The 12,939-nt window shown below is 36.6% G+C and overlaps 1 protein-coding gene across 4 annotated transcripts in view; it reads left to right on the top strand.

Annotated features, from left to right (window-relative positions):
- Nucleotides 1-12,939, top strand: part of CEP135 (centrosomal protein 135) — a 114,535-nt gene that overhangs the window by 69,863 nt on the left and 31,733 nt on the right. For all 4 annotated transcript variants that reach the window (XM_037018724.2, XM_037018723.2, XM_037018722.2 and 1 more), the window contains one exon: nucleotides 9,677-9,754. In XM_037018724.2, the coding sequence (XP_036874619.1) occupies nucleotides 9,677-9,754 (78 nt within the window). The remainder of the gene's footprint in view (nucleotides 1-9,676; nucleotides 9,755-12,939) is intronic.

Raw genomic sequence — 12,939 nt, 5'->3', positions numbered from 1 at the left:
ATACAAAGGTAAACTCAAAATGGATCAAAGACCTGAATGTAAGTCATGAAACCATTAAACTCTTGGAAAAAAACATAGGCAAAAACCTCTTAGACATAAACATGAGTGATCTCTTCTTGAACATATCTCCCGGGCAAGGAAAACAACAGCAAAAATGAGCAAGTGGGACTACATTAAGCTGAAAAGCTTCTGTACAGCGAAAGACACCATCAATAGAACAAAAAGGAACCCTACAGTATGGAAGAATATATTTGAAAATGACGGATCCGATAAAGGCTTGACGTCCAGAATATATAAAGAGCTCACACGCCTCAACAAACAAAAAACAAATAACCCAATTAAAAAATGGGAGAGGAACTGAACAGACAGTTCTCCAAAAAAGAAATACAGATGGCCAAGAGACACATGAAAAGATGCTCCACATCGCTAATTATCAGAGAAATGCAAATTAAAACTACAATGAGGTATCACCTCACACCAGTAAGGATAGCTGCCATCCAAAAGACAAACAACAACAAATGTTGGCGAGGCTGTGGAGAAAGGGGAACCCTCCTACACTGCTGGTGGGAATGTAAATTAGTTCAACCATTGTGGAAAGCAGTATGGAGGTGCATCAAAATGCTCAAAACAGACCTACCATTTGACCCAGGAATTCCACTCCTAGGAATTTACCCTAAGAACGCAGCAATCAAGTTTGAGAAAGACAAATGCACCCCTATGTTTATCGCAGCACTATTTACAATAGCCAAGAATTGGAAGCAACCTAAATGTCCATCGGTAGATGAATGGATAAAGAAGACGTGGTACATATACACAATGGAATACTACTCAGCCATAAAAAGTGGAAAAATCCAACCATTTGCAGCAACATGGATGGAGCTGGAGAGTATTATGCTCAGTGAAATAAGCCAAGCGGAGAAAGAGAAATACCAAATGATTTCACTCATCTGAGGAGTATAGGAACAAAGGAAAAACTGTAGGAACAAAACAGCAGCAGAATTACAGAACCCAAAAATGGACTAACAGGTACCAAAGGGAAAGGAACTGGGGAGGATGGGTGGGCAGGGAGGGATAAGGGGGGGGAAGAAGAAGGGGGGTATTAAGATTAGCATGCATGGGGGGAGGGAGAAAGGGGAAGGTGGGCTGCACAACACAGAGAGGACAAGTAGTGACTCTACAACATTTTGCTAAGCTGAGGGACAGTAACCGTAATGTGGTTGTTAGGGGGGACCTGATATAGGGGAGAGTATAGTAAACATAGTATTCTTCATGTAAGTGTAGATTAAAAATTAAAAAAAATAAAATAAAGAAAGAAAGAAAGAAAAGGGGGATTACTCCTTAACAGGATAAAACTATTGGTAAATCAAAGATCAACGCATGCTTTAAATATCCTTAATGTTGATCACTTAAAGGGTGTCAGATGATCAGCTATGGAGGTACTCTTTTCTGATAATATTCCTTTCTCTTAATTAAAAAAAAAAAAAAAGCAGCTACTGTGTGCTGACCTCCAATGAGTTCTGCACAGTGGTATAGAGGGCATGTCAAAGTGTGGGCAAAGGGTCTGTTTGTTTCTATGCAGAAGATCAAGGCCTAGCCTGGATACCCAGAAAATGAACTAAGATACGATATGAGGAGGAGCTTCCGGCATCAGCACTCTCTGGAGGACTTGTGCCGGGGGATGATCATCAAAAAGCCTCCACAGGGATCCGGACGATGCTGCGGTTGTGGCTGCATCCAGCCCACCGTCTCCTGGACTGGCCATAGGAATGAGGAGGGAGATGTCTAGGCTGGCATGTGCATACAGTGAGACAACGAATTTGACTGGATCTGTACTGTTGGAACTCAACCAGGAGTTGGGAGGGGTGCAAGTTGTAGCACTCCAAAATCTCATGACTATAGACTATCTATGGTTAAAAGAACATATGGGATGTGAACAGATCCCAGAAATGGGCTGCTTTAATTTGTCTGATGGTTCAAGTACAGTTGGACAATATCCATCATATCATAGATAAATATTCACCAATGCCTAGGGTGCCTAAATGGTTTTCTTGGCTTCACTGGAGATGGATGGTATTTATAGATTTGCTTTGTTTATGTCACCGTATTCCTATTATGTTAATATGTGTGTGCAAATTAGTTAGTAGTTTAAAACCTATACATACTTAAGGTACTATACAAGAAGATATGTCAACGAAATAATCAATCCTCCCATGTTTCCTTCATATGCTACATCTATAGCTTTTCTTCTTCCTTCCTAATTACAACCCTTAAATAGAATTCGTGCCTCATATCGAATTTACCGAGTATCATAATTCCTCCAGGTGGTAAAGATACCTCGAGACAAGTGCTGGGCATAGAAGCCACAAGGCATAAATCTGCAAAGAAGTAAAAAGCTCACCTTTGCAAACAATATGGCTTCTCTCTCACTTACCAACTTTACATTTCCCTGTATGGCCCCGGAAGATGACTGGTTAGCCAGAGACGGGTAAGATTCCTCAAGGGAGGAACAACCTAAGACAGGTACAGTCGCAGGGGGGCCATCAGGTGAGAATTTGGGGATCAACAGAGGTGAGGCTCAGAACCTCACCCCCCCTGCTTTGAGAGAAATCTTCTGCATCCGTGGATGTCTTGATGCCCTTGTCTAGCCTGGATTAATACTTAGTCCATAGGCACACACCTGATCATCTGATCATCTACATTTGCCCTCTTACAGCAGTAAACTATGTTTTCTACCTTTATCTTGCATCTACCTACCACTTCAGCATTTTATTAAAAATAAAAATAATAATAATAATAGGAGAAATGTGGGATCAACATATAAATCAAGTACAAAAATCAAACGAATATTCATATTTGACCTGATTGTTTATAGGTCATATTGCATGATCAAAACCGAAAGTTTCTGTGATGAATGCCCTTGTACTGTTCACCATGTAAGAATTTATTCACTATGTAAGAATTTGTTCACCATGTAAGAACTTGTTCGTTATGCTTCAGAAGATTGGAGACTGACGAGAATTAGGCTTGAGATGGATTAATGATTGTACATTGAGCGTTGACCCCCCTATACTGAATTTTATTGTTGTTAACAACCATTTGATCAATAAATATGAGAGATGCCCTCTCAAAAAAAAAAAAATGTCAAAGATTAAAGATAAAGACAGAATCTTTAAAGTGGCAAGAAGCAAACAGTTACCTATAAGAGAAAACTTCATAAGGCTACTAGCAGATTTGTCATCAGAAACTTTACAGGTCAGAAGGGAGTGGAGTGAAATATTTAATATATATTAAAAGAAAAGAACCCACAACCAAGAATCCTCTACCTAACAAGGTTATCATTTAGAATTGAAGGAGAGATTAAACATTTCTCAGATGAATGGAAGTTCAAAGAATTCACCACCACTAAATTGGCATTACAGGATATGTTAAAGAGACTTCTGTAGATGGAAGTGTTCTTAAGCCTAAACATTTTTCATCAGTGAAAATAAACCTACAGTAAAGACCAGTTACTTACTAAGCAAGTATGAAGTTAATAAAACAAAAGTAGTAACATCAACTACACAAAATTAGTCAAGGGATACGCAAAAGCTGTAGATCAGGACATCATATGCATAAAGTGTGGAGGAGGAAAAGAACAAAGAGTACTTTCAGCTTGTGTTCAATAAAGTGACAATAGATTGTTGTATGTTTAGGAAACCATCAATGAACCTTATGGTAACCACAAACTAAAACCTATAATAGATAAACACACACAAAAAATGTTTTTAATCCTAGCATAATACTAAGGAAAGTCACCAAAGAAAAATAAAAGTGTAAGAGGAAGAAAAGAACCCAAAGGAGCTACAAACCAGAAAACAGTTAATAAAAATGGTAGTAAATTTGTACTTATCTTATAACAACCTTAAATGTAAGTGGACTAAATGAGCCAATCAAAAGACATAGGGTGACATAATGGATAGAGAAACAAGGCCCATTTATATGCTGCCCACAGGAGACTCATTTCAGACATAAAGACATACACAGATAGAAAATGATGGGATAGAAAAGATATTTCATGCAAATAATAGAAAAAAGCAGAAGTAGCAGTACTTACAGACAAAATAGGTTTCAAAACAAAGGAAGTAATAAGACACAAGAAGGCCTAACATAATGATAAGGGGATAAGTCCAAAAAGAACATGTAACAATTGTAAAGATCTGCACCAAACATAAGAGCATTTTTAATATAAAACAAATACCAACAGAACTAACTGGGAAAATATAAAGCAATACAATCATTTTGGGGTACTTTAATACTGCACTCCTAAATCAATTAACAAAGAACATAAAATAAAAAAGAAACGGAGGCAATAAACAGTGCACTAAATCAGAGACATAACATATCTACAGAACATCCCACCCAAAAGCAGTGGGATACACATTTTTCTCAAGTGCACATGGAATGTTCCCCAGAACAGATCGCACTCTAGGCCACTAAAAGAGCCTCAATAAAGTGAAATTGTATCAAGCATCTTTTCCAATCACAATGGTATCAAACTAGAAATAAATTACATGAAGAAAACAAAAAATACCAGAAACACATGGAATTTAAACAGCATGCTTCTAAATAATCAATGAACCAATGAAAATTTAAATTTTCACTTAAATTTAAAGAGAAATTAAAACAGAAATCAAGGAATACATGGAGGCAAATGAAAACAAAAACTCAACAGCCCAAAACCTGTGGGATGTAGCAAAGGCAGTTCTAAGAAGAAAGTACATAGCAGTACAGGCTTACCTCAAGAAACAAGAACAATCCCTAAGAGTCTAAAATCACAATTAAAGAAACTAGGAAAAGAAGAACAAATGGAGCCCAAAGGAGGGACAGAAAAAAGATCAGAGCAGAAATAAGTAAAATGGAGAAGAATAAAACAATAGAAGAAAAATCAATGAAACCAGGAGCTGGTTCTTTGAGCAAATAAACAAAGAGATAAACCCCTAGCCAGACTTACTGAGAAAAAGAGAGAGTGTACACGCATAAACAAAATCAGAAATGAAGAAGGAATAATCACCAGGGACATCGCAGAAATACAAAGAATTATTAGAGAATGCTATGAAAATCTTATATGACAATAAATTGAACAGCCTAGAAGAAATGGACGACCTTCTAGAAAAATACAGTCTTCCAAGACTGACCGAGGAAGAAACAGAAAAACTGAACAGACCAATTACCAGCAACAAAATCAAATTGGTAATCAAAAATCTACCAAAAAACAAAAGTCATGGCTTCACAGCTGAATTCTACCAAACATATAAAGAGGAGCTAATACCCATCCTTCTTAAAGTATTCCAAAAAGTAGAAGAGGAGGGAATAATACTTCCAAACTCATTCTATGAGCCCCAGCATCACTCTAATACCAAAACCAGGCAGGACACTACAGAAAAAGAAAGTTACAGAGCAATATCCCTGATAAACACAGATACAAAAATCCTCAACAAAATATTACCAAACCGAATTAAAAAATACATCAAAAGGATCATCCATCACGATGAAGTGGGATTTACTCCAGGGATGCAAGGACAGTGCAATATTCATAAATCGGTCAATGTGATTACACCATATTAACAAAAAGAAGGATAAAAACCATATGATCAATCTCAGTAGGTGCTGAAAAAGCATCTGACAAAATTCAACATCCATTCATGATAAAAACTCTCAAAAAAATGGGTATAGAGGGAGCACACCTCAACATAATAAAGGCCATATAGGACAAACCCACAGCCAACATCATACTCAATGGCGAAAAGCTGAAAGCTTTTCCTCTAAGATCAGGAACAAGACAAGGATGTCCACTCTCACCACTTTTACTCAACATGGTACTGGAGGTCCTATTCACAACAATCAGACAACATAGAGAATAAAAGGTATCCAAATTGGTAAAGAAGTTAAACTGTCACTATTTGCAGATGACCTTATACTATATATAGAAAACCCTAAAGACTCCTCTAAAAAACTGTTAACTGGATTCAGCACAGCTGTAGATTACAAAATCAATATACAGAAATGTTGCATTCGTATATAACAAACAACAAAGCAGCAGAAAAAGGAATCAAGAAAACAATTCTGTTCATCATTACACCAAAAAGAATAAAGTACCTAGGAATAAAGCTAAGCAAGGAGGTGAAAGACCTGTAGCCTAAAAGCCGTAAGATACTCATGAGAAAAATTTTAAAAGGCACAAATAATGGAAATCTATCCCATGCTCATGGATAGGAAGAATTGTTACTGTCAAAATAGCCATCCTGCCCAAAGCAATTTACAGATTCAGGGCAATCCCTATCAAAACACCAACAGCATTTTCAGTGAACTAGAGCAAATAATCCTAAAATTCCCACAGAACCACAAAAATCCCCGAGGAGCCAAAGTACTCCTGAGGAAGAAAAACAAAGATGGGGGTATCACACTCCCTGACTTGAAGCTCCACTACAAAGCTGCAGGAATCAGAACAGTATGGTACTGGCACAGGAGCAGATCCATCGATCATTGGAACAGAATAGAGAGTGCAGAAATAAACCCATGCATTTATGGCCAATTAATGTATGATAAAGGAGTCATGGATAAACAATGGGGAAAAGACAGTCTCTTCAATAACTGGTGGTGGGAAAACTGGACAGCTGCGTGCAAGAGAATGAAATGGGATTACTGTCTAACTCCATACACAAAAGTAAACTGAAAATGAATTAAAGACCTAAATGTAAGACATGAACATAGAGCTCCCAGAAGAAAACATAGGCAAAAATGTATTGAACCTAAGCATGAGCAATTTCTGTCTGGACATACCTCCCCAGGCTAGGGAAACAAAATAAAACATGAACAAGTGGGACTACATCAAACTAAAAAGCTTCTGTACAGCAAAGGACAGCAGAACCTATGGGAGAATAAGTGTGTAAATAATTTATCCAATAAGGTGTTAATACCCAACATATATGAAGAACTCATATGACTTAACACCAGAAAAACAAATAACCCGATTGAAAAATGGGCAGAGGACCTGAGCAGACATGTCTCCAAAGAAGAAATACAGTTGGCCAGCAGGCACATGGAAAGATGCTCCACGGTGCTAATCATCAGGGAAAAAGGCAAATCAAAACCACAGTGTGATATCACCTCATGCCAGTCATAATGGCCACTATCCAAAAGAGAGAAGTAGCAAGTGTTGGCGAGGGTGTACAGAAAAGGGAACCCTGCTATGCTGTTTGGGAACGTAAATTGGTGCAGTCGCTGTGGAAAACTAAAAATAGAAATACCTTATGACTCAGTAACTCCACTTCTAGGAACTACTCAAAGAAAACAAAACTCCTGATTTGAAAAGACAAACGCACTCTTATGTTTGCTGATGCATTGTTTACAATAGCCAAGATGTGCAAGTGTCCATCAATAGATGAATGGATAAAGAAGGTGTGGTGTATATATATATATATATATATATATATATATATATATATATATATATATACACAATGGACTATCATTCAGCCAGAAGAAAGAAAATCCTGCTATTTTCGATATAAGAAGAGTGGGTCTAGAAAGTACTACACTCTGTGAAATAAGCCAGGTGGAGAAAGAAAAATAGCATATGATTTTATTTACATATGGAATCTAAAAACAAAATGAACAGAAAAGCAATAGACTCACAGACACTGAGTAGTGTGACTGGTGGTTACCATGGTGGAGGGGTTGAAGTGGTTGGGTAGGTGGAGAGGGTAAGGGGGGAAAAAGGGGCACAGAAATTCTTAGTCACTATCTAAGTTAATTACAGGGATGGTAGTACAGCATGGAGAATATAGCCATTAGTAGCTGCACTATGGGGTTGGGAATTTAATAGTGCATGTAGCTATTGAATCCCTGTGTTCTATACTTGAAACCAGTATATTACTGTGTATCAACTATACTTTTAAAAAAAAGTGCAATAGTACTGGAAACTCAGAAAAAGTGTCATAATACCAGAATCTTTTTAGATAATAGGAAGGAGGATTTATGAGTTTCTATTATAGTAGAGTTTTACCAAAAAATTGAACTTATCATCTCAATCCTTAATCCTCTAGTTTTCTGTTATTCTGCTGTCCACCCAGTTGTTGAACCAGGCATCATTACTGACTCCCTTCTCAGTGGGAGTAAGTCATATTTCTCAGTTTATCTCGAAGTCCTATGATGCTGCCTCTTAAGTAATGTTTAACATTAAGCCCTATCCATGTGGGAGGCTCGGTTCCAAGTGCTATTTATATGGACTATCTATGTAAATTTTCAAAATTGCGTTTTCAGATAGGTAATGCTTACAGATTTTTCTGGATTACAGTGAATTTAAATAATTTCCCCAAGATCACCTAACTGTGAAGTCACATTGAGTCTGAGTCCTGAGCTCAGTTTCTCTTGAAATTGTCTAGTTTTTTCTGTTTCCCTGCTTTTTTGGCAGTTATTCTTTCTCAACTCCATTAATGTGTTAGTGGTTCCTCAAATCTGTATTTTACACTGAAATCAGAGTCATCTTTCAAAGATGTAAATCTAGGCAAATCAGTTCCTATTTAAATTCCTTAACTGTTTTCAAGGACTTCCCCAAACTCTTCTCCCCCTGTTCCCTACCCATCATTTTCTTGACTCCAGGCTTAGTAGGCTTTTTCTTGCCTCCAGTGTTCTACATGGGCTATTGAAAAGCCTTCATCCTTTCCAATTCCTTCACCTGGCTAATTACTATGCATTGTTTAGAGCCATGTTAAACATCATTTGCTCACATAGAAAATGTACCCCAGACTCCAGAATTCCCTTGCAATATGTTGCCATAAAGTTCCTTTTCCTCGCAGAATAGCCATGGATTTTATTTCAATATGTCGTTTAAGGTTTGTCTCTTCTACTGGGTTTTAGTATCCATGATGTCAGAGGCTTTATCCATTTTAGTCATTGCTATATTCCTACTACCTTGTTTGTTGCTTAGTAAATAGTTTATACTTAGTACTGGTTGAAATCATTTAATAAACAAAAAAATACATATAGCTAAGTGATCGTTTCAACCAAATGTATAACCCAAATGTCAGATGTCTTTGTTTTGTATTTTTACAAAATTATTTGTGCGAAAGTATGAATCTGTACTAGAAAAGTTATCTGGGAATACCAACTTAATATTGTTTGTCCTACACTTGTCATCAGCCAGGGTTGAATAAGGTAATGTAACCAAAAAAATGGCATCTGCTTATACTGTTGACCAGCCCATTCTTGAAACTTTGACCCTTGTGTGGTCTTGTGGTTATCTCTGCCCTTTGTCTTTCTGATCTCATCTTTTCTTCCTTTACACTCTCTTCCTTTTATATCTCATCATGTGAGGGCAGACTCCTGAGCTTACTTATCCTGCTGTTTTTTTCCCTTTATAGTTGTGCTAGTAAATTGAGCTGTATAAATCTCTTAAATGAATCCCTACCTGTCTGTGTTTTCCATTACCCTTATACGAGGAGTTAGAGTATAAAAGATGAGAAACTTATTTTTTAAACCAAAAACATTGTTTTTATGAAATTTCTAATGATTTTCTTTCTAAAACATTTGTTACAAAAAAACAAATAAAATAGTACTATAGACTTCATTGCATACTTTGTTAATTTTGTTTTATTATCTGATGCAAAGTAACACCCTCTATAAAATTCTCTTTCAGAATCTCCAGGAAATGAGTCTTTTTGAAAAATCAGAATTAGAGAAAAGTATTGAACATCTGACATGTGTTAATCACCAGGTAAATTATCAAACTGGATTTGTGGTATATTGTGTTGTAGGAGTGACTATTTTAATTATAGTTTTAGTGAACAGTATGTTTTTAGATTTACAAACTAGCATACATATAATAAGAGAAGCTGTACAACAGTGATTGAGGGTATGTACTCTGAAGGTTGACTACTTGGGTTCTAATCCATCTCTGTGACCTGTAGGCAAGTTACTTACACTTTCTGCCCCTTAATTTCTTTATTTGTAAAATGGGAATGGTGTTATAGTCCTTCTTAGGGTTTTTGTGAAGATTAAGTGAGTTAATGCATGTCAAGAACTAAGAAGAGTCACTGGCATGTTATAAGCACTCAGGAAGCATTAACTATAATTTTTTTTCTTTTGTTAAAAAATCATATAATACAGAGTAAAAAGTGAAATTCTCCTTTGTTCCTTATTGCTCGCTGGAGATAGGATTTTTAACACGTGTATGTGTTCTGGCAGTCTTCTTTCTGTTTCATTTTTGGCTACTTTACTATGTCTTCACTGTTTTAAATTTGTCTGCTAATTCTGTCATCTGTTTCTATCAACTTCATGTCAGTTAATTTTTTACTTTTGCCATGAATTGTATTTTCCTGTTCCTTTGAATGCCTGCTGACTTTAGATTGGGTGTTAGACATTGTGAATTTTACGTTCTTGGTTGCTGCATAGCTTGTATTCCTATAAATACTCTTGAAGTTTGTTCTGGGATGCAGTTAGGTTAGACAAGTATCTTGATCCTTTTCATTTTTATTTTTAAGCTTCATTAGGTGGGACCAGAGTAGCTTTTAGTCTTTGACTGTTTCACTACTGAGACAAAACCTTTTTGAGTACATTATATATTGCTCCATGAATTAGGAGATTTTCAAATGATTGATGGGAACAGGAATTATTCTTGGCCCTGCATGAGTCCTGAATATTGTTTTCTCTAATTCTGTGATCATTCCTTGGCCTTGGGTAGCATCCTCTGTGCTCAGTCTGCTCAGCTGAAGATTTAAGAGGTTCCCTATACAGATCCCTGGAGCCCTCATTTTGTGCATCTCTCCTTCAGTATCTGCCCTGTAAATTTTAGCTGCCTTGGCCTCCCTTGACTCTTGAGTCCTGTCTTCTGAAAAGACTAAATTTGGCTCAAGGGCCACAGTTTGCTGATCTCCACCCAGGGCACTTACCTAGAAATGGTTTTGCTGGCTCATAGGGTATGCCTTTCCTGGACAATGCTAAGTTATTCTCCAAAGAGGTACCAGTTTACATTCCAGAACTACACATACTTGCTAATAATACTTCTTGTAACATTGATTTCTGATAACCTGATGAATATGAAATGATTTTACTGTGGTTTTAATCTGCATTTCTTCTATTATTGAGGTATAATATCTTTTTATTAGTAGTTTATTAACTATTTTTTATTTCTTCTACCATGAAGTGTCAATTCACATCTTCTGTTGAGTTTTTTAAGTTAATTGTATAGCAAGTTACTCTGTCAGTTAGTGGCTTGTCTTTTCAATTTATGGCAGGTCTGACCTCTGCCTACTAGATCACAAGAAGCACCTTCTCCCCTAATTGTGACAACCAAAAATTCTCCAGATATTGCCAAATACCTCCTAGGAGGTAGATTTGACTTCAGTTGAGAACCACTGATCTAAAGTGACCACAGTAAGGAATACCAATTAGGAACTAGCTGATTTGCCCTGAGGAAGCTCACACATCAAGGCAGCAAAAATGAATGAACAGTAGCTACAAACATCAATATTCGTGAATCTTAGAAATATTGAAGAAACATGCAGTATGATTCCACTTACGTAGAGTTCAAAAACATTCAGATCTAAACTGTATATTGTTTAGAGACTCAAACAGATTTGCTACACTAAAGAAAAGCAAGACATGACAAACACAAGACTCAGGATAGTGGTTACCACCAGCAGGGGTTGGGTCACGTTTGGAGACTGCTCACAAGTAGTTTCAAAGGTTCAGGTAATATTTTTTAAAGTCAGGTGGCAGATACACAAATGTTCATTTTTTAATTCTTCATATTGTACAAGTACTATTGTTTATACAAGATATACCCAAGGAATTCTGCAACATTTTTAATGCAAAAAAAAACAGTCTCCTTTCCCACCTCCCCGTCTTCTCCAGAACTATCAACCTGGTTGTTTACCTCTCTGTTTCTAAATAATGCACCTGTGCTGCTTAGTCTTACTTTATTGACTTTTAAGGTTTTTTAGTACATTGCCTTGATGGTAGATGATGACCTAGCAGTCCTCCCTCTTTCCTCCCCCAGTACCTCAACGTAGCTTAACTACATATTTTGCTTACTTTAGTGGTTATTGTTCACATTATCATGACTTCCTGTGGTCACAGCTCAGCCAAGTGAGACAGTACTACTCTTGCCTTTCTTCTTGTAGACTTTTTTCTGGAGTTAATAATTGCCTTTGCTTAGTTTCTTTTTTTTTTGTTGCTTTTCTGTTTTCATCGAACCCATTGCTAATTTTTGTCAAGAACTCCAGCATCTGCCACAAAAAATATTGAAACCTATCGGTTCTGTTTTTTCCCCTGAAGACCTCCCTTCTTGAGCTTTCCATCTTCCTGCTCTGCTGTGGACTGTCTGTCCAAAGCTCTCCTCATAAGACTTCCCCTGTCCCCCCTCTTTGTTGAATCCCATGTTTTCTTCTTTCTCGGTTTTTCCTTTGTTCTGGTATGGCTCCTTCTCCAGCAGTTTCCTGAAAAAAAAAATACATGGGAAGAAACTTGTTTTATATTCTACTACTATGAAAATGTCTTTATTCAACTTTAATAATTTTGATTCTGAGTTAGCATATGATTTATGATTTTGGCTTCTAATCTAGATGTGGATATCTAGATTGGAAAATTTATTTTCTGTAAAAATTTTGAATACTGTCCTCCATTGTTTTTTAACTACCTTTTAGATTTCTGGTGCTATTCTGTTTCTTAGTCCTTTGTACATGGCATGTTTTCATTTCTGAAAAGCCTTAGGATTTTCTTTTTATATCTTATTTTCAGTTTCTGGGTAATTTACTGTGCTCTTGTTCCACTTTATGGGAGATTTCCTCAATGTTATCTTCAACCCTTCTATTGATTTTTTTTTTTTTTTTAGTTAAAGTTTATTTTCAATAGAACTTTCAAGAAAGAGGTGGGAGATATTTAAGATATGAGGATTCTAGT

The sequence above is a fragment of the Manis javanica genome, chromosome 5 (genome assembly GCF_040802235.1).
Source record: "Manis javanica isolate MJ-LG chromosome 5, MJ_LKY, whole genome shotgun sequence".
In the NCBI taxonomy this organism is placed as follows: domain Eukaryota; kingdom Metazoa; phylum Chordata; class Mammalia; order Pholidota; family Manidae; genus Manis; species Manis javanica.
The sequence above is the reverse complement of the archived record's forward strand: the minus strand, read 5'-3'. Positions and strand labels throughout refer to the sequence as shown.